Genomic DNA, 22,439 nt, shown 5'->3' with positions numbered 1-22,439 from the left:
GTTGCCCTTTTCTGAACCTTTTCCAGGGCCAAAATATCTTTTTTGGGGTGAGGAGATCACATCTGTACACAGTACTGAAGATATGGTGTACCATAATTTGATACTTCCCCTCCTCCTTCTTCCCCTGGCTTCCCCCTTCCAGCTCCCTCCTCCCAGGTTTCCTCCTCCCCTCTCCCACCCTCTCTCTTCCCCTCTCCCACCTCCTTTTCCCAGTCTCCCGGAGTTTCTATTTTTGAACACACGTGTCCTTTATTTTGTACATCAGGAAGGGGGGCTAGGGAGGGGTAAGTGGAAGGAGGTGAGGGAGAAATGGAGTACAAGCCCCAGATGGGGAGGACTGGGGTGGCTCTGCGGGCTCCTCGGGGTGGAAGCTCTCCTGCAGCCCCCCGATTGACACCCCCCCCTCCGGATGGCAGCCTGCGGCAAGTGCAGCCGGGCTGATGGCCGAGTGCTGTGATGTGCCGAGTGTGGGCACTCAGGGCACTCCAAGCCAGGACTGCTTTGCTGTCCATGATCAAGGTAGACAAGCGAGCGGGGAACCCCTGAGAACTGTCTGTCCATGGTAGTGGTCGGGTCCCTTTAAGCACAGCCCTCGGCTAGCCTGAGGCAGCAGCTCCACGCTCTAAGTCCTAACCTGATGCCCTGCCAGCACTGCTTCCGGCCAGCCTTAACCTCGGTTCAGGGTCCACTCAATGTGGACATGCTAGTTCGAATTAGCAAAATGCTAATTCGAACTAGTTTTTAGGTCTAGATGCACTAATTCGAATTAGCTTAGTTCGAATTAACTAATTCAAATTAAGTTAGTTCGAATTAGTGCTGTAGTGTAGACATACCCAGAGTGAAGCTGTAGAGATTGAGCTCCTGGAGTTTATGGCTGTATAACAGTTTTTCTAAGCCTTTACTCATTCTTGTGGCTCTTCTCTGAATCCTCTCCAATTTATCAACATCCTTCTTTGATTGTGGATGCCAGAACTGGAGACCAGTATGCAAGCAATTTTCACACTAGGGCTAAATACAGAGTGAAATTACCTCTCTACTGCTACTTAAAAGTCCCCTTTTTATGCATCCCGAGATCACATTAGCTCTTTTGGCCAGCACATCCCACTGGAAGCTCATGTCAGCTGATTCTCCACCACAAGACCAGAGTTCCCCGTCCTGTGAAGGGTGGCCTGTTTTCTTTGTTCCTAGAGAAACATTTACATGTAGCCATACTCACTTTATACTTCATTTGCTTGTGCACAATTCGCCCAGTGATCCCGATCTTTGTATTAGTGACCTGTTCTCTTCCTTATTTACTGCTTCCCTAGTTGCTGTGTCATCTGTAAACTTGGCCAGTGATCATTTCATATTTTGTACTCACCAATAAAAATGTTAAATGTGGTGGGCCCAGAATCCAGAAGAGACCCCCTGAGTAATCCCATCAGCTCTTCAGTTCTGTGTAAGCTCAACAGATTGTTTCTCTCACCAACAGAAGTTGTTCCCATACAAAAAAATTACTTTACCTGCCTGGTCTCTCTCTAATATCCTGAGAGCAATATGGCTACGACAACACTGTGTACTTTATTCTGTTTGCACATTACAATTGTGATTGAATCACGATCACTGATCAGTCACTCTATCCAGCAAGAGGAGATCTAACATAGAATTCCCTCCTGTTGGTTGCAACAGAGAAACAAAGAAATTCTAAGGCTGTTTTAGTACTGAAAGCATGAAGTCCCCTGCGATCATGTAATTTTTTCCCTACATATTCTAGATAGAGTTGGAAGAATTCAATATTGATATTTATTTTAAGCATTTTAATTTTTTAAATAATTTTCACGGTGGTGCAAACTTATGGGTTTTAAAGCATTTTTTTTCTATTTTTATCTGTTTAAATGCTCACAGTTGTACGTAATTATGTGGGGTCAGACAATGGGGAGGCATCAGACAATAAATGTGTAATGACAGCTCTTGAGATTCAAAACACAAATTGTTAACATCTTATGTGAAAATATACAAAATAAATAGCCTTAAATCAAACCCTAATAAGTTCTCAAGATGCATTTTTCTTTCCGTGCCGATCTGTACATTTTGATTATTCATGAGGGAACTATTTTTTCATCAGTTTGTGTGTTCAATGAAATCAATGTTTACCAATAAAAATCTAATCCTTCCAACCCTAGTTACAGTGTAAGGTGCATGCAATATGGTGGTCTGTAGCAGGCCCCAACTAATCCCCCGTCTTGTGTTTTATCTGTTCGGACATTGATCCATAAGCATTTCAAGATATTTTCCTTCTGCGTTAGCAGAGACTCAGACGCTGGGACTACCATTTTTAACAGGGAGAGTGGTGCACGGCTCTTTAGAAAAATCTGGACTTGAGTGAGTCCAAGAACATGCTGTGGGTGTTTGCTGATTGAGCTAATTAAGATTAACCCTTGCTTGCCATTGAGATGGACTCTAAGTGGACCGTGGGTTGATCTTGTCAGCTGTGGTACAGCTGCTCCGTTGGATGGGCACTGACCAGTGGCGTAGCGAGGGTGTTATGCGCCCGGGGGCAAAGGCAAAATTTGTGCCCCCCTCGCCACAGCACAGTGGGCCCCAGGTTGGCTGAGCCTGACTTTGGAGTGTGTGGGGGGAGCTTGTACCACATCTTCCCCCGCCCCTTCCAGTTTGGGGCCAGGCCCCCACATGCACTAACCTGTCCATGGAGATGGAGGAGAGTCAGGCGGGGGGCCAGAGAGGCAGGAAGGATGCTCCAGCTGGTGGTGGCAGGTGGAGGAAGCGCAGGTGAGCTGAGGGCTGATAGGGGGAGTGGAGGGAGACTAAATTGGCATCCCTCCTGCCCCCCCTCGCTACACCTCTGGCACTGACAGCTGGGCTGGCGCTGGTCCTCAGTGTAGACAGAGACTCCGACTATTGAGTCTCTGCTCTTCATGTGGATCTGTCTGAGGGTGTGTGGCCCTGGGTTCCTGAGCTTGTCATGCTCATCTCCCCAGCCCACATGTAGGGCAGGTAGAGCCTGCATTAGTCAGGTGGGAAGTCATGGTGGTGTCATCCATTCTAGAGGCAATACCTCTTCTGCATTCTGCTAGCAAAGCAGCTGCTTCCTCCCTGAGAGCTTCTAAGGATGCTCTTGTTAACCTTAGCTGGGGGGTGGCAATGCTGGGTGCAAAGGGATTGATACTTGGGGCTACTTCTGCAAAGTGTCTCCTCTTCCCCATCTCCCCTTCTCACCAGCAGGCTCGTCTCCCAAGGAAACCTGTGCTGCAGCTACAGTCAGGATATTCTAAGAGTCCTTCCTCTTAGCTTCTGCATGAGAAGAGGGGAAACTGCCTTGTTAGCAGAGGACCGGAAACTGGGCCGTTCCACTGATCAGTGTCCAGAACCTTGTCGCTTTGTGTCATGTGAGCCCGGAGCTGCCCAGTTCCCTGTCATGGAGATTCAGCCATTGTGCAAGCGAGCTGGCATTTTCCTTGCTGCATGCTCAGACTCCATCCGCGGAACAGAAAATGCTCTGGCGGAGGGGAGCTTCTCTGGGGAAGCTGTGACTCCTGCTGGCCATACCCAAGAGCTCACCTGGGGGTGGTGACCATGGTAAGGAGCATTCAGGAAAGGAGAGCAATTTCCAAAGCCGATTCTTGCCTGTCCATTCGCTTCCCCTTACTTCCTCCTCCTCCTGCACCTTCCATTTCCATGTGCCCTACCCACCAGCTTCCCCTCGCCTCTCATTCCCCGGCCTCCCTCTCATCCAGGCTGCCCCTTCCAGGTCACCACTCTGCTCACGGCGGGCCCCATGTTTCAAATGAGAATGAGAGAGAGGCTGATCAACACTGGAAACTTTATCCGTACTGAGTGCAGACACGTGTATTTACCGCATCGGGGACTCACACTCAGTGTAGCCAGCTGAGACCCAGATTAACAGAAAAACAGATTAACAGAAACATCATGGCAGCTTCCTCCTGAACAGTTGCAGGGGAGTAATCAGGAAGGCGAAAGCACAATTGGAATTGCAGCTGGCAAGGAATGTGAAGGGTAACAAGGAAGGTCTCTATAGGCATGTTAGCAAGAATAGGGTGATCAGAGAGGGTGTGGGGCCCTTACTGGTTGAGGGAAGTAACCAAGTGACAGATGATGTGGGAAAAGCTAGAGTACTCGATGCTTTTTTTTGCCTCTGTCTTCACAGACAAGGTGAGCTCCCAGACTACTGCACTAGGCAAGGCAGTATGGGAAGGAGGCGGGGAGACCTCGGTGGAGAAAGAACAAGTTAATAACTATTTAGAAAAGTTAGGCATACACAAATCCACGGGTCTGGATTTAATGCATTCAAGGGTCCTGAGGGAGTTGGCAAATGCCATTGCAGAGACTTTGGCCATTATCTTTGAAAACTCGTGGAGATCAGTAGAAATTCCTGATGACTGGAAAAAGGCAAATGTTGACATCTTTAAAAAAGGGAAGAAGGACAATCCAGAACTACAGAACAGTCAGCCTTACCTCAGTCATGGAGAGGATCCTCAAGGAATCCATTTTGAAGCACTTTGAAGAGGGGAAAGTGATCATAAATAGTCAACATGGATTCATGAAGGGCAAGTCATGCCTGACCAATCTGATTGTCTTCTATGATGTGGTAACTGGCTCTGTGGACATGGGGATGTCAGTGAATGTGATATACCTTGACTTTAGCAAAGTTTTTAATATGGTAACCCACAATATTCTTACCAGTAAGTTAAGAAAGGATTGGATAAATGGACTGTAATGTGATTAGAAAGTTGTCTAGATTGTTGGGCCCAATGGATAGTGATCAGTGGCTTGATATCTGGTTGGTGGTTGGTTTCAAGTGGAGTGCCCCAAGGATCAGTTCTAGGACCGGTTTTATTCAACTTCTTCATTAATGACCTGAATGAGGGGATGAATTGCACCCTCAGCAAGTTTGTGGATGACACTAAGCTAGGGGGAGAGGTAGATAGGCTGGAGGGCAGGGATAGGGACCTAGACCAATTAGAGGATTGGGCCAAAAGAAATCTGATGAGGTTCAAAAAGGACAAGTGCAGAGTCCTGCACTTGGGACGGAAGAATCCCAAGCAATGTAATTCATTGTTACAGGCTGGGGACCGACTGTCTAGGTATCAGGTCAGCAGAAAAGGACCTGGGGGTTACAGTGAATGAGAAGCTGGATATGAGTCAACAATGTGCCCTTGTAGCCAAGAAGGCTAATGGCATGTTAGGTTGCATTAGGATGAGCATTGCCAGCTGATCTAGAGAAGTGATTATTCCCCTTTATTTGGCTGTGGTGAGGCCACATCTGGAGTATTGTGTCCAGTTCTGGGCCCCCAACTACAGAAAGGATGTGGACGCATTGGAGAGGGTCCAGCGGAGGGCAACCAAAATGATTAGGAGGCTGGAGCACATGACTTACGAGGAGAGACTGAGGGATTTGGGCTTATTTAGTCTGCAGAAGAGAAGAGTGAGGGGGGATTTGATAGCAACCTTTAACTTCCTGAAGGGAGGTTCCACAGAGGATGGAGAGAGGCTGTTCACAGTAGCGAGGGATGGCAGAACAAGGAGCAATGGTCTCAAGTTACAGTGGGAGAGGTCTAGGTTGGATATTAGGAAAAACTATTTCCCTAGGAGGGTGGTGAAGCACTGGGATGGATTCCTTAGGCTGTGTCCAGACTCCATGCCTCCGTCGACGGAGGCATGTAGATTAGCCAGCTCGGAAGAGGGAAATGAAGCCGCGATTAAAATAATCGCGGCTTCATTTAAATTTAAATGGCTGCCCCGATCTGCCGATCAGCTGTTTGTCGGCAGATCGGGAGAGTCTGGACGCGATGCCCCGACAAAGAAGCCTTTCTTCATCGACACAGGTAAGCCTCGTGAAACCAGGTTTACCTGTGTCGATGAAGAAAGGCTTCTTTGTCGGGGCATCGCGTCCAGACTCTCCCGATCTGCCGACAAACAGCTGATCGGCAGATCGGGGCAGCCATTTAAATTTAAATGAAGCCGCGATTATTTTAATCGCGGCTTCATTTCCCTCTTCCGAGCTGGCTAATCTACATGCCTCCGTCGACGGAGGCATGGAGTCTGGACACAGCCTTAGAGAGGTGGTGGAATCTCCATCCCTAGAGGTTTTTAAGTCTCGTCTTGACAAAGCCCTGGCTGGGATGATTTAGTTGGGTTGGTCCTGCTTTGGGCAGGGGGCTGGACTCAATGGCTGTGTCTAGACTACATGCCTCTGTCGGCAGAGGCATGTAGATTAGGGTTGTAGGCAAAGGTAAATGAAGCCGCGATTTAAATGATCGCGGCTTCATTTACATTTACATGGCTGCCACGCTGAGCCGACAAACAGCTGATCAGCTGTTTGTCGGCTCGCCGCTAGTCTGGACGTTCCCCCTGTTGACATCAAAGCCCTTTGTCGGCAGCCCCGTTATTCCTCGTGGAATGAGGTTTACCGGGACTGCCGACAAAGGGCTTTGATGTGGACAGGGGGAACGTCCAGACTAGTGGCGAGCCGACAAACAGCTGATCAGCTGTTTGTCGGCTCAGCGTGGCAGCCATGTAAATGTAAATGAAGCCGCGATCATTTAAATCGCGGCTTCATTTACCTTTGCCGAACAAACAAATCTACATGCCTCTGCCGACAGAGGCATGTAGTGTAGACGTACCCAATGACTCCTGAGGTCTCTTCCAGCCCTAGGATTCTAATGCTGCATAAGCTCCTATGGGCTGGCTGAATCCATGAGCTTTGTGAATGATCCTTCAGGAGCCATGTCAGGGCACCGAGAGAAGCACCTGATCTGCCTGCATCCACCATTGGGATATCCCTTGTAAAAACTGCAACCATTTTGTCTGCGTGGTCCTTGTCCCCAAATATCTCCCCTAAGCACACCAGGTCAACCAGCTCCGACGCTAACGGAGCAAGTGTTGGCAGGCTGATTTCATTCATCCATGCTCGTGTTACCAGTTGTGTTCTCTCTGCACTTAAGCAAGATCAAGCTCTTTAGAAACCTGAACATGTCTAGTCCTCCCCCGTCTACCTTACTCCTTTGCCTCCTACATCTCCGACCCTTGGTCCATTCCCACACCTATCACCTTTTCTCTGCCTGCCTCAGTGCTGTCCAAAGGCACCAGTCTCCGTACAGAAGCCAAACAAGATAAATGCCAAACCAGTGCGGCTGGAACAAAGTCCAATCCATGCTGCCAGCGAAGGGGCTGTAGGCGGGAACTGGAAACGGGCCTGGACCAACCCCCCTTGATTCTGACACTAATACATGGGAGGAAGGTGGGGGGCAGGGAGCTGAAATGGCACAGCTTTGGCATTGCTCTAGTTGGGAGGGCCCTCCATTCCAGGAGGGGGAGGGAGAAAGAGCCTCCAGGAGAGAGAAGGATGGAAGCTCAGCCCTTGTGTGTGGAAGTGAAATGTCCCACAGGGGCAGCAGGCCCTAGGTCTGTAGTTGCTCAAAGCTTGGATGTGGTGCATGGCGTTTGGGCGTTTTCTCTCACAAGGCATACAGCGGATTGCACATCTGACAAAGCGGATTTTGCCCACAAAAGCTCGTGATTGTGTCTGTGTCTGTGTCTGTGTCTGTGTCTGTGTCTGTGTGTGTGTGTGTGTCTGTGTCTGTGCGCGTGTCTGTGTCTGTGTGCGTGTCTGTGTCTGTGTCTGCGTCTGCGTCTGTGTCTGTGTCTGTGTCTGTGTCTGCGTGTGTGTCTGTGTCTGTGCGCGTGTCTGTGTCTGTGTGCGTGTCTGTGTGCGTGTCTGTGTGTGTGTCTGTGTCTGTGTCTGTGTGTCTGTGTCTGTGCGCGTGTCTGTGTCTGCGTGTGTGTCTGTGTGTGTGTGTGTGTGTGTGTGTCTGTGTGTGTGTGTGTGTGTGTCTGTGTGTGTGTCTGTGTGTGTGTCTGTGTCTGTGTGTGTGTCTGTGTCTGTGTCTGTGTAAAGTTACAGACTAACATAGCGACCCCTCTGAGAGTTTTTTACAGACACCCAGTGTATTGTATTGCCCCGTGTTAAGGGGAGAGGGGCTGTAGTAAGGTCTTGAGGATGCCTGGCTGGGCACGTGGCCGTGGAAGGCAGTCTGTGTGGCTGGCTGAAATGTGGGAAGCAGGGTGTGCTGCTCTGGGCATACACTGTGGGGAGGCAGGCAGGGGACCTGGACTCAGAGACAGTCAGTTGACTTGCTGAAAGCCCAGTCTGAGGGGACAAAGAGGACTGTCCGGATACGGGTGGAGGCTCAGATTTCAGGCTGCACACCCTGGGACCATGGGGAGGATGCGAAGGGTGAGCTCTTGCCAAAGCTTTGAGAAGGGGTGAGGCGTGGGATTATTTTCACTGGGATAGTCCCTGAAGGCGGGAGGGGAGGTTTGCATGGTAGAACTTCTTTGGGGGACAGGGCCTTGTCTGAACGTGGGTGGGTTCCCAGGCGGTGTGGGTGGCGTGGAGGGGGCGAAGGGGAATGACTGGCTTGGGGGTTGGGTAGGAGCCTGCCAGCCAGCAGCTGCAGAAAGTCGTGTTTCTTTCCCAGCGGGCAGCACTGTACGGCAAGAGCAGCCTTCCAACATTGCTGTTAATCTTTAATTGGTATTTGATTTGATTTAACATGATCTCCTGCTTGTAAAACACCTTGAGATGTTTCTGTGTAGGAGGGTGTCGGGAAACGCTGTTGTGCTGCATTAACGAGCCTCCGCTGGAACATAAAGGGAAATAATTAGAGGCAGTGAACTCACTTGACATGCACAGGACAGCGGAGAGCTGTGGAGGTAGTAGGGAAAGCTGTCTGGGGCATACCGGGGTGGGGACACGATACCACATCAGGGTCATTCCACCATTTCAGTTGTGTCAAAGTTATCTTTAGGGTGCTGGTGACTTCCTGCCCTCCACCCCAGAGGTGGCTGCATTTTCACGTTGCCAAAGTCCAAGCTGAAATGTGCTTTCTCCCTGCTAAAATTGCTGTTTTCTCGTCGGCGAGTGCCTTTGCACACCTCCCACTGATGTGCACGCCGTATGTTTTGCAGTTCAGTTGCTAAGCAGTTCAGGAGGTTGATTTCTACATCCCTGTCTTTCCTGGGAGGCACAAATGCATTTTAATATCCAGGCAGTCTTGAAACATTATGTATTAGATTAGTATGTCGGCGGGGGAAGGGGGAGAGTTCACGTGTTCTTGGCATTTAACACCCACATTTATGGCCAATGCTATGGGCTGTGCACTGAGAGAGATGGAGTAATTAAAGGGGTTTTTAATAATCTCCCAAGCATGTGTTTGAGCCTGATTTAGAAACAATATACTGAGCACACAGGATATTAGCGTTGCTTAAAATCCATGCGAGTTCTGCATGTACCTTTTTAACTTGAGCAGCGCTGGCAGTGCCGGATCAGGAGGCAGCGGAAGGAGGAGTAATTGGCAGCACAAGGAAATGATATTTTAGATGTAATACGGGGCTGCATGTGGAGTGTTTGCAGAGGGGGCTTTGAATGTACCTTTGTCTTGCAGCAGGTGCACAGGCCCTTTGTAGGCTGCTTCCAACTCTCGGCAGAGGGAGCTGAGTGTCCTCAGGCAGACCAGAGCCGGTCTAATTGGCGCTTGTGTAGAAAAATGACACAGAGGTGGGTGTAGTGGGAGCTCTGTGACCGAAGCGGCAGCTGCTTGTACGTACAGAATCAGAGACTTCCGAGGGGAGATTTGCTTTCGGAATTCCTTTTGCATTCACTCTAATTAAGCAGCGGTTAATTGAATCAGGAGCAGGAAGAAACTCTGATGTGATTCTGCCCTAGAACTGATCCACTTGCTTTTGATTTTCACATTCCCCTGTCTTCTCTTGCTCACAAGGTAGGAGGGTGGGATGGGAGAAGCGGGCCTCAGTTCCTTCTCCAGTTCAGGAAAAGTTCTTTTTCCTCTTTGGCACATCTCTTGCATTCCCTCTCCTCCTTCATCCTCAGCTGGGGATCTCTGTTTTCCCCTATATCTTTTCACTGTCAAACCTAGCATAGATGGCCATGCTCCACCAATATTCAGGAGCGTGGGCTTGGCTCCACCAGTGTTTGAGCTTATATTTCCAGAGCCATCATGACCATAGGACAGACCCAGGCAACTGCCCCAGGCCCTGTGGTTTGGGGGGGCTCTGCACTGCAGATGGACGTGGGGCCGCAGCAGCCTGGGGAACTATTGGGGGGGCAGGCACAGGCAGCAGCTTGGTGGGGAGTGGACTGAAGCCATAAAGGGAGAGGGTGAGGGCAGGAGCTTGGGGGAAGGGGTAGAATGGGAGCAGGAGGGGGTGGAGCAGGGGCAGGAAGAGGCAGGCCAGGGTAGAGTGGAGCAGGTAGAGCTGGTGCTGGGTCACTCACTGCTTCTGGAACCCGGAGTATGTCTAGACTGCATCCCTCTGTCGGCAGAGGGATGCAGATTAGGCAGGTCGACATTGCAAATGAAGTGTGGATTTAAATATCCCATGATTACTTTGCATAAAAATGGCCGTCGTTTTTGCCAGCTCAGCTCTTTGTCGGCAAAAAGCGGCAGTCTAGAGGGGGATCTGTCGGGAAAGAAAGCCTTTTTCGACATATCCCTTATTCCTCCTGCAAGGAGGTTTATAGGATCTGTCGAAAAAGGCTTTTCCCCCTCTAGACTGCTGCTTTTTGCCTACAAAGTGCTGAGTCTGCGAAAATGGTGGCCATTTTTATGCAAATTAAGCACGGGATATTTAAGTCCCTGCTTTATTTGCAATGTCGACTTGCCTAATCTGCATCCCTCTGCCGACAGAGGGATGCAGTCTAATCATACCCTTGGTGCCCTGCTACCCTCCAGGCCATCCTGGATCCCCCCCCCCCAAAGCACTGGGCCCAGGGCGGTTGCCCTGATCCATCCTATGGACAGGATGGCTCTGCTTGGACCCGTTCTGGGCACCACCAGAAATTATATATAAACCTGGTGCCCATTAAACCTCAAAGAGGCTTTGTGCACGAATCCTTACGGCCGAGACTTCGGAGGTACCAAGGAAGCAAATCCGTGGTTTCTGTTAAGAATGTGGAGGTTAACTGGTTAACCTCACCCTTAATGGACGAGGCTTATCGGTTATGGTTAATAGGTGGGGTTGGAGTAGGGGGGAGGGGAGCTTGTCTAGGGGCGAGGGGATGGGGATGAGCCTGTGGGAGGGGTGCATTCCCCCGCTCTCCCCCTTTAATTGGTTAGCATATTGTTTAATTGCTTAGCCAATTGAGCAAAATTTTACATCCCTACTTTCTGTGCAGCTGTAACACAGCCCCTGGACAGATAACAGCACCAGGGGCTCCAGAGAGTTGCACCTCATGCACCCCATGAAGGAGTGTTATCCCTCCTACTCTGGACCGGGAAACTCAATCACAGAGAGTTGAAGTCACTTGCCCAAAGCCTGGGGTGTAGGGAGCCATGCCCTGTCTTGGTGGCTGCTGCTGCACGTTACAGGTTCCCTAGTGAGCCCTGTCCCACTCAAACAGCAGGAGCTCAAACCACACTAGGGGATGGTAGCAGGGCTCACGTGGACCGCTCGTGCGTAACATGCTGGTACGCGGTAGCTGTACACCCCAGCTTGCCACCTGCTCACTTGCCGGCTAGACAAGCCCAGTGTCATGGGCGGAAGGCGGATTAAAGCCCAGAAGTTCATGGCTTCTAGGGTTATTCCTCATGCTTCTCCCACCAAGCCCGGCTGCTTTGGCGTGGGGCCTACTCTCCTCCTCTCTGAGCCAGGCACTGTCGGCAGCAGTTCTGCCAAGGGGATCCCGACTGCACAAATACCCACTGCGCATCCTGAAGCAAGCACTCCCGGCTCTCGCTCTTCCCTGCCCCGGGGAGCGGGAAAGGAGGGATTTAGTTTCTGGTCAGCATGCTCAGTATGGGTAAGGCTGGTGATGACAGACGTATGGCTGAGAGGCTGAGGGTGGAGGGCCCTAGAGAACATGGCCTCCCGTATGCTATCCCAGCATTGCTCCTTCACAGTCATAGGCCTCAGTCCTCAGCACCATTGTTCTCCTCTTTCCACCCGCTGCTAGGAGTCTTCCCTGCGAGTGTTTGCCCCCCTTGCTCAGGCCTTTACTTAGCCAGATAAGGAGTAAGACACCCCCCACACACAGCTCCCTTCTCAGACTGTGCCTTTGGCTGCTGTGAAGAGAGGAGAGGCTGTTTGCCCAATTCATCGCTCCCCTGCCCCCCAACCACAAGTGGAAAGGGGGCGGAAAGGAGACTTGGTTGGCTCTGACCCTTTCCTGGCTGGGGGGGAGCTGCTCTGTGAAAGAGAGGTATAATATGATCTATTCCATGCTGCTCCTGCTTGGGATGCGAAGGAGCTCTCAGCTGGCAGGAGCTGTATGCTGTTGCTGCCTGGGAAAGAGGCAAAGCCTCCCATCTCTCCCCTCAGCTTCCTGTGTCTCCCGCTGCTCAACTCTGAGCCTCCTCCCATCCAGGGCTTCCGTTCCCTGCCCTTTCCCGGCCTGTTGAGTATAAACCCAGGCCCAGCCTTCAGATGGCATTGGGTTTTGCAGACTGCTGCGCGGACATCAGGGAGGCAGCCCCAGGCTTGTGGGAAGGGGCGCGGTGGCAGAAGTTCAGAGCAGCAAAGCTTGGGTCTGCAGCTTGAATCCACCTAGGAGAATCCACTGAGTGCCGGCAGGTCTTGGAATGCCTGGGAACTTGGACATGCCTGGGGCAACAGTGGCTGGATTTTTTGCTTTGTGCCTCTCAGACAAACACCGATGCCCCTGGAAAGCCTTTGGAGGTGGGTTTAGTGCCCGGTCACAAAGCACCCATTTCCCTGTGGTTGCCAGAGATCCGGCACTAAGCTGTTGATCTCCAACTGGGTGTTTGAAGACAAGGCAGAAGAGCTGCTTCTGAAGCGTTAGGGGTCTGAAGAGCAGGCGATGGGATGGAAAACAAGAGAAATGCCCTTCTGTTTAACGAGCGAGGGAAGAAGCTGCTTATTCAATGGCGTTCCTTAGAACCTGGCAGTAGAGTGGCCTCGAGCAATAGAGCTGCATCGGAAATCCAATTTCAGCTCAAACATAAGCCCGTTGTTGTGGCTCGGTTGAACGGAGACCCCCCCCCTTCGCCCCTTTGGCGATGGCGTTTACTATTCTGGATGTCAGTAATTAGATACACATGATGAAAATGAGCAGGAAAATGGAGCAGCACGGAAGGGGGGTGAGGGCGTGGGAGGAGCGGCAGTGATATGAGAGCAGCAGTAAATTGTTCCTTCCCTCCTACATTGAGCCCTGTCTGCCAGGGGCTCCAGTGCTCAGTCCTCTCTCTATTTTGAGTGTTTTGCATCTCCACCGAAAAACGGGGTAGTTTGGCTCAGTGCAGAGACGTTTTGGTTCATCTGCCACTTCCTGTAAACAAAAAGTTGTGGAGCGAATGGCCGGAACATCAAGAGCCAGGCCACAAGGGATACCCATCCAACATTGTGGGAACCCCAGGAGACTGGGAGCCAGGGCCCCCAGCTTCCACCCCCAGCCCTCGTGCTGAGTCGTTTTGCAAGCTTTGCAAGCCACCGGACCTGTGACTCAGGGTGTCTAGACTACAGGGTTTTGTCAACAAAAGTGAACTTTTGTCGACAAAACTATACCTACATCTATACTACCAAGTCCAGCCACCTGCTCTAGGCAGGACCAATCCCAACTAAATCAACCCAGCCAGGGCTTTATCAAGCCAAGACTTAAACACCTCTAGGAATGGAGATTCCACTACTTCCCTAGGTAACCCATTCCAGTGCTTCACCACCCTCCTAGGGAAATAGTTTTTCCTAATATCCAACCTGGACCTCTCCCACCGCAACTTGAAACCATTGCTCCTTGTTCTGCATCCGTCACTACTGTGACCAGCCTTTCTCCAGCCTGTTTGGAACCTCCCTTCAGGAAGTTGAAGGTTGCTATCAAATCCACCCTCACTCTTCTCTTCTGCAGATTAAATAGACCCAACTCCCTCAGCCTCTCCTCATAGGTCATGTGCTCCAGCCCCCTAATCATTTTGGTAGCCCTCCACTGGAGCCTTTCCAATGTGTCCACATCCTTCCTGTAATCGGGGACCCAGAACTGGACACAATACTCCAGATGTGGCCTCACCAGAGCTGAATAAAGAGGAATAATCACATCTCTGGATCTGCTGGCAATGCTTCTCTTAATGCAACCTAATATGCCATTAGCCTTCTTGGCTACAAGGGCACACTGTTGACTCATATCCAGCTTCTCATCCTGTTGCTCATGTGCACAGTTGCCAGATTCTGCTGTTTCCATTGGGGGTGTTAAATTTAGTTCAATCAACTAATCGACTAGTCGATGAATTTTCCATCAACTGGTCAATTAGTCAATAAGCCGGAGAGCTACAATGGGGTTAGCTCCTGCTCCAAGTGCTAACCCTGCTGAGGCTCTGCCTTTCAAATATAATAAAAATCAGCTCATGGCAGGTCTCCCCTCCTGTGCTTCAGCCTTTTAAATGTATTAAGAGCCTGCCAGCCCTTGATACATTTAAAAGGCTGGTGCAAAGCGGAGGGGACCCAGCACAAGCCAGCAATCAGCTGTGCTGGGTTGCACCAGCCCCTCCCTCCCCGTGCTTTTGATTTTTAAATGTATTAAGAGCCAGCAAACTCTTAATACATTTAAAAAGCAGAGGCACAGCATCTGGGACTGGGCGCAAGCCAGGAATCAGCTGATTCTGGGCTCCTACCCGTTCCCCACTACCTCCCTGCATCCCCTGCTGTGATGTAGTGGGGGTGCTGTCTGCTCTGTAATCTGGTGTCCCCCTGCGCTGTGATGTGTGATTTCCACTGACTCACCCACATGTGTATTAGCCTAGACACCTGATAACAAGGCTCTTTCCCCAAGAGAGAGATAAAGGAAGGGAGGCGGAGTCAAAGACCTGGTTTGGGGGCAGGGTCTGGAAGCGAAGCAGTCTTGGGCTGGAACCATGCAGGAAACAGACTAAGGAGGGGCTGGAATCGAAGGGCTCAGGGACCCATCTCAAGGGCTCTGAGGCATCCTGGCCCAGACTCCTGTAGACACATCACATCTGTGCTGTGCTGTATCCTGGAGAAGCAATAAACCCCCTCTATTCTACTGGCTGGTGGAGTCTGTTCTTGCTGCTACAGGGCTGTGGGATCGGAGGAACCCCAACTCATCGTCACACCTGCCCCCTGCAGAGATGGTGCTCGGGGGGGGAACTGGCTTTTAAGCCAGCTCCCCCCAGCACTGGCTCCTGCTTCCCACCCCCTGCTGCCTCTATCAGAGGCAGCAAGGGGGTGGGAAGCGACTAGCTGAGGGACTAGTTGACTGTCCAATAAGCTTTTGCTTACTGTACAGTCGACTAGTCGCTTATATCCCTAGTTTCCATACATGTCGGTTTTTTCCTACTAGTGCTACTAAAGTGACACACACGTAATGCACGTGCATGTGAAGGGAGGTGCGTGTTGATTGCACACAACATTGACTGCGAGAGCTGTGAGCTCCCTCTGCATCCAGTCAAAGCGTTGCTGTGGCTCAGCTGGCCCACCCTGCAAACACTAGCAAGCACAGTTAGCAAAACTACACTACCCTGGGGACTGTCTTGATTATAACAATTTTACAGACCACTGAGATGGAGGAAAGCCAGTCATGTGGCCTACACACTAGCCTAGATTGCCCATTGGTGACCCAAATAAAGAAGATGAGGAAAGTGGGCATAGAAAAGTGAAGTGACTTGCCCAAGACCACACAGAAGATTGGTGGCAGAGCCAAAAGATCCTGTGTTTGGTTTGGGCATGGGGAAAGTGCTTACACAGCTGTCGGGGGATTGGCGGAAAGGGAAATTTTGTGTAATACCCAGTTTCTGTACACTTCTCTCCCTGTCACAGGGAGCTGTCCAGCAGATCAGACTTCTAATTCGGTGCTGAAAACTGGAACCCTTTCTTATACAGGAGTCCCTCCTGATTTGCAGAATTGCTATTTGCAGTTCTGTGTATTCATGGGTCTCCTGTCCCAGCCTAGGTGGAGTGGCGGGAGCTGAGAGACACGGGGAGCCCATGGCAGATAGGGATGTGACTGTGGGTATTCAAAGAGATAAAGCAGATATCCATAGATTTGTAGGGCTCTACTGAGTACCGTCCTGGGAGCCAAACTTTGCAAACTCCCCATTCCCTGCGAAAAAAATGAAAACCAACAAACTCCCCATCTTTGCATTTTTGAGCATATGTTCCCATTAGCTTCAAAGTTGGTCTGTGCTCTGAATCCAACTTAAAGGTGATTCTCTGTTATGACCCAAATATTTCTCAAAGCAGCATCGATCAAATTGTGAGGTGAAGAGCACTGGAGCATCCCGGTGGATGTGTTTCCCAGTGTTTTCAAACAAATGCATTTGACGTCTCTCTTTGCTGAAGATGGGATTTGTGCCCAGGCAGGGATTGGAAAGGAGAGTGAGTTCCAGCTTTCCCTGAGTTCTGAACAGAGATGGAATCGGCGCTGCTGGGAATTCAGTGCTTTGTGGCAGACTCTCTCAGAGTCTGCAGGGATGGCTCAGGTTAATTGGAGAGCAGTGCTCTCACTATAGTGTCTTAAGGTTCCAAGATGCTACAGTTGCATCTTAGATGCATGATGGTGATGACAGTTACAGTGTGGGAGGTCCAGGTTGGATATTAGGAAAAACTATTTCAAGAGGAGGGTGGTGAAGCACTGGGATGGGTTCCCTAGGGAGGTGGTGGAATCTCCATCCCTAAAGGTTTTTAAGTCTTGGCTTGACAAAGCCCTGGCAGGGTTGATTTAGTTGGGATTGGTCCTGCCTTGGGCAGGGGGCTGGACTCGATGACCTCCTGAGGTCTCTTCCAGCCCTAGGATTCTATGATTGTATAGAGGACTGCATCCCAAACATCTGGAATTGCTAAATGCAAGGTTGCCGTAAGCAAATCATCGTTCTCTTGTAGTCAGTAAGTTGGATTGCCTGGGAGTGTGAAGTCCTCCCACCAAGAACAGACGCAGCATGAACAGCAGCAACACAAGCTTCTCCTCCTTGCCCCACTAATGTGTCTTGGAGCCACTGCCAGAGAGAGGCTGACTTCTCCTTTGTGGCCCATACAATCGTTGGCCTCTCTGCAGACGGCCGGCAGGGTGCCAGTTGTGACAGTGCCTCTCAGGCTACGTCTAGACTGCAGACTTCTTTCGGAAGAAGTTTTTCCAGAGAGATCTTCGGAAAAAACTTCTTCTGAAAGAGAGAGTTCACACTGCCAAAGTGCATCGAAAACACAACCTGCTTTTTTGAAAGATAGCATCCACACTGAATGGATGCTATCTCGCATATAAACTCTGATTACGTGGACAGAGTGGCCACCAGGGCACCGATGCTTTTTCCTCTTTCCTCTTCTTTCGAAATAGCTCTTTTGGAAAAAGGCTTCTTCCTCGTAGAAAGAGGTTTACCAATGTTGGAAAAAATCCTTTGTTCTTTCAATTTTTTTTCAAAAGAACGCGATTGCAGTGTGGACGTAAGTGAAATTTTTTTGGAAAAATGGCCTTTTTCCAAAAAAACTTCGTAGTGTAGACATAGCCTCAGGGCAGTGGATGGGGACCACAGACTCCCTTCAGCATGGAGTGTCCAGCAGATGGTGATGATATTTGGTTGCTACCACCGTAGGCCGAAGAGGAGTCGTGGGTACAGAGTTTTGTGTTCCATAAGGTAATCCATTGGCCCACAGCGATTCACCATCTAATTCTCCGTGTCAGTTCCCTTTCATTGAAGCCCATTGTCCTCTCCCACCAGACAGCCAATGAGCCAGTGGCTGACTCGGGCTCCTTAGCACTGCTATGCCGTAGGATTTCACAGCCAGTTCCGTCTCTGTGGCAGCCAGTCCAGAGTTGCAGACAGCTGAGTTCTTCTTTCACTTTATCCCCTTCACGAACAATACCCCAGCAAGGGTGCCATTTTGGGAGAGCGGGGTGGGGTGGAATCTGCCTTGTCTCCGCTCAGAATATGAAACACAGCTCAGTGTGAGCTTTGACTGGAGTACAAGGGCGCCATTTTGGGAGAGCGGGGGAGGGGGAAGGAGGCAGGAGGAAGGGGGAGGCAGCAGCTGTGTGTACCGGGAAAGTACAGGCTTGTGTGCATGTCTCTCTCTCCTGGCTGGTGAGGGGAGGAGCAGAGAAGTAAGTCACAAAATCTGTGTAATTTCCCCTCACTCTCTGACAGGAGAATGGGAAGAAAAACAAGCAGCATCCTGGTACGCGGGGCTGCTCCCCCCCGCCCATCCGCTCTCCCAAAATGGTGCCCTTGCACCCCCAATCAAAGCAGCTTAGCTTACGCCGAGCTTTGTTTCATCTTCTGAGCTGAGACAAGGGAGATCTGGGCTCTCTTTTTGCCCTCAAAGGCACCAGTGTGTCTGAATTGTTGCTAAGGTTCCAACCTTCTGTGATCTGAGGTGTTAGACAGATGGCCAGAGAGACTGAGGGAGGGTACAGTGTGGCCCACACATCGCTCTGGTGCCAGGATAGGATTGGGATCCTTCAACACGGTGTTGGCCTGAACTAGAGACTGTCTTCCTTAGCTAGCGCTTGCTGGGAGCCCCTGGGTGAGCGGGGCTTTGAGGGAAGCAGTAAACATCTATAACTGAGAAAGTAAAACTCCTTGTAATATCCACGGGCTCTGGTTTGCTCGGCACAGGTTGTTTTCTGGCTTGTTGAGTTGATGGTGAGATGTCTCGGAGTATAGGAATATTAATAATTAGCATCTAGGCCTCACTTGTTAATTAGTGCAATAGATAATATTGTACAACCGTACAGCACTAGGTGTAGTTAATGATAGCACACTGCAGACAGCCTTGAGACTTGACATGTTATTTTTAAGACTCAACAAAATCTGCAGAACAAGCCAAGTGTGGAGGCAATTGATTCAGGAGTTTGTTATGAAAATTGAGGCTTGACTTTTCATACAGGGTGATGGGTGCGGGGTGGAGGGGGAGTCAGTTTTCTGGTGCCCAACCTAAATCCCCTTAAGGGAGTCACATTTTCAAAAAGCCGAGAGCACTGACTCTCCGAAATTCAGGCCCCTTTAAGGCGGCTCGGCTTGGGGCAGCATAGAATTGGAATGCCCAGAATTGCTAGCCACTTGTGAAAGCTGGGGCCTTAAAGGGGTTGGTGTAAGGACGGGATCACCTTAACATAACACAGCCAGTGCCAGATAGAACAGGATGGAAAAGCTGAAGACATTGAAGGGTGCAGCTGCACAGCTTTGTCAACTGGTCTAGGCCTGTGCACTCGGTGTTTCCACGGGGGGGGGGGGGGGGGCATGTGGGTCACATGGTGCTGCCGGGCCCCTTCCCTGCTGGGCAGCTGAGCCCACGAGCGGAGCGGGGCAGGGAGTGGAGGAAGAGCAAGAGTGGAGGAAGGTCTGGGATCTACTCAGAGGTGCTGCTGCTGTATCTGCAGGGAGAGGCAGAGGGAGAGCTGGTCGCTGCCCGGAGGGGTGTCTGTTTTCTCCGAGAGGCCAGGGGCTGCTTTCCAGAATGGCTGCCTGGAGGAGGGAGAGACTCAAGCTGCTCCCCCCCCTCCCCCCAGCAGGCAGGGGATTGTTTCCAAGCTTGCGTTTAAGCATCCACCCAGCATCACCAGCTTGGCTTTACAATTGCTGGAGCGGGTCTCTCAGCTGTGCCCCAGCCCTGCTGCACTGCACACACAGCAGCATCCCCATGGCAGCAGCACAGGTCTTGGACCCGAGTCACTGGCAACTTATGCTTTGATCCATCTCCCAGCAGGGTCCTAGGACCCTCACCTTGAGTGATTGCTGGCCTGAGTCCCCTGATTTGTGATTGGCCAGGGGAGTGTTTAGTCTGCAACCTGGGCAGAGCCTGCGCTCAGCGTGCCATCAGACACACCCTAAATGCTCTTTAGGCTGTAACAGAACTGAACTGATTTTTCTTCAGACGTGGCTTGCTCCTAACTGCAATGCCTTCCCGCACGAGTCCTTTCTAGTAAAACATACATTTCCCCTAGGGGAGCCTTTAAACAGATACTGATGAATTTAGCCTCACAACCACACTGGGAGGCAGGCCAAGTGAGAGATGAGGGAAACTGAGGCAAGTGAGTAGTTGAGTCGATAGGGCTTTCCTGTAGGATTAGAAGAGCCTGAGTTCAATTCCTGGTCCAGCCATAGACTTCTCATGTGAATTTGGACGAGGCACTTTTAATCTGCCCTGAGCCCTGCTTCCCCATCTGTAAAATGGGCACAACCCTTCTCTGCCTCACAAGCTTGTTGTAAGGCTAAAACCCTGTAGTGCTTGTGAGGTGCTCAGAGACTGTGCTGAGGGTGGAGGGAAGAGATTGAGCGATCTAAGGCCAGAGAGTTAGATCAAATTGCTCTTCTCGGTTTGTTCTGCTCAGCTTGGTTTAGCAGTAAATTGGAGCTGCGTTGTTCCCCTTTAGCGACCGACGCTACTTCTGCCTCGTGGTCTCTGTGTATGCAAGCGTGTCTGTTTGCCTTTCAGGCTCTCTGAAGAGTCCGGTGAACAAGACGGCCCTGACGCTGATTGCCGTCAGCTCCTGCATTCTGGCCATGGTGTGTGGCACTCAGCTGTCCTGCCCTTTAACGGTGAAGGTGACTCTTCATGTGCCTGAGCACTTCATTGCAGACGGTAAGACCCCAGGAACAACCCTTTCCTGTAAGGACTCAGCATCTAGGGGCACTGGTGCTTCCAAACCAGTCCGGCCAGTGGCGTCTTTCTCTTTGTGACTTTCCCAAGTGTCTCTTTCTCAAATGTCCTTCAGAGGACTCCCGCTATTCACCTGGCTCCCCAGCACTGGGGAGGCCTGGACAAACACCTGGTGTCAAAGGACACTAACTCCCTCCTGCCCCCCCCACATTTGCTAATCCTAACTCAGTGTTGACATCCCCAGTGGGGAGGGGGAAATGACTATGCCCCGCCGGGAGAGGTGGCTCAGGCTCACTGCTGCATCAGGCTCCGTCGACGCATACTTATTTTTTTGCATAAATAGACATCTCCGGTCTCCAGGGCTTGGCAATCTGGCAAGCCCTCAGCAGCTCTCCATTCATGTACCCATGCAAAGAGGGCAGGCAGGTTGTGAGACAGATGCTAAGAGCATGGAGTGATTTATGGGTTTGGTTGTGTGGGAGGGGGACGGCCCTTCAAGTTGCATTTGTATTTTTGGCATCAGAGCTGCTCAGCTTTCATTTGAGATTCCTCCCCCAGCCCAGCATCGGAGCTGCCGACTACATTATATCCGTCCCTCATGGGACCTGCTCCGACTCTCCATACGCAGCCAATTCAGGCAGAGAGACGCCAGCCCCCTGGAACCAGAACCCAAGCGTGCGTAGCTGCCAGCTTGACAGGGAGGCGGGATCTTCCCCTGCCTTTGTTTTTAACTCTGTGCCCAACAGAAATCCTTGCTTGCTTTGAGTGAGGCACTGGGGTTCATGGGCAAAGCCCAGGAAGCTGCATGGACGCTCTCCCTCCCGGCAGAGTGGAGCTGTTTGTCTCTGGGCCTCGCCACTCCGAAGAACATGAAATTGCCAGTGTTTGAGCGTAGAGCGAGCGGCTCTGAAGAATTAGACAAAGGCTGCTGTCACTAGTTATTGCTTTCACCAGCTTGGCTCCTTGTGTTTGTGGTTTCACTGACCTTTTCGATATAATGTGCAGTGAGCGTCAAGTGTAACTTTCCAGTAACATGAGGGCAAATTTCATTTTCTTCCTGGCGATGGGACCCATTATTCAGTCGGTTCCAATTCATCAGTTCCTACTCTCTCCTTACCGCCTGGGACAGGCTGGAGACGGGCTTTTGTCCAAAAGAAAACATGCTGGGCACAGGCAGGTGCTGCGGTTGCACCCATGCTGCGCAGCTGGGCTCCCAGTGGGCTGGGGAGCTGCTAGCTTTGGTGAGGAGGACAAATGCTTATGAATCAGGAACAGTCCGTGAGCCTGGAAGTGACCCAGTGTGGGGAGACAGAATTTAAGACACCTGAACATCACTTGGTGTGGTGCTCTGGCCGGTGCGGTGCAGGGTTCAGAGAGGATGCTCATAATGGTTCCCTTTGGCCACAGAATGAATTCATGGTCATTCGGTCCTGCACAGAATTGCAAATGGGCCACCCAGCCCAACCCTGCAGTTGTGACATTTTCTGAGGTTGGTGCCCACACAATTCGCTTTGATCTCTTGTGCACCCCAAATGGTTCTTGTACACATGAGCCCTGCATGCTCTGGCTGGGTTAATGCACATGCAGAACAAGACCCGAATTGACTGGGACCTGGCTACTGCAAGTGTTGGATCCGGTCCAGATCAGAAAACAACCCACCACTCGGGCTCAGATGAGGCCATCTCTGTTCCTGTGGTGGTGGCTGTGCTGACTCCATGGCTAGCAATGCCCTGAGGCAGATTGTGGGAACGGGGTGTGGAGAGCAGGAAGCCCCTGCTGACCATGCCCCCAGGACAAGGCAGTGGTGGTGGTGCAGTTGTAAATACAAGGCTCAGTTTGGATCTGAA

The 22,439-nt window shown here is 51.0% G+C and overlaps 1 protein-coding gene across 4 annotated transcripts in view; it reads left to right on the top strand.

Annotated features, from left to right (window-relative positions):
• The window catches only part of ASTN2 (astrotactin 2), a 733,588-nt gene that overhangs the window by 263,598 nt on the left and 447,551 nt on the right, over positions 1-22,439 (top strand). For 3 of the 4 annotated variants that reach the window (XM_075905849.2, XM_075905851.2, XM_075905853.2), the window contains exon 6: positions 20,428-20,574. The exons of the other annotated variant lie outside the window; for it this stretch is intronic. In XM_075905849.2, the coding sequence (XP_075761964.1) occupies positions 20,428-20,574 (147 nt within the window). The remainder of the gene's footprint in view (positions 1-20,427; positions 20,575-22,439) is intronic. 4 annotated transcript variants of the gene reach the window in all.

This window comes from Pelodiscus sinensis, chromosome 23 (assembly GCF_052426305.1).
Source record: "Pelodiscus sinensis isolate ZL-2025 chromosome 23, ASM5242630v1, whole genome shotgun sequence".
In the NCBI taxonomy this organism is placed as follows: Eukaryota; Metazoa; Chordata; order Testudines; family Trionychidae; genus Pelodiscus; species Pelodiscus sinensis.
Note: the sequence above shows the minus strand (reverse complement) of the source record. Positions and strands in the feature narration are given on the sequence as shown.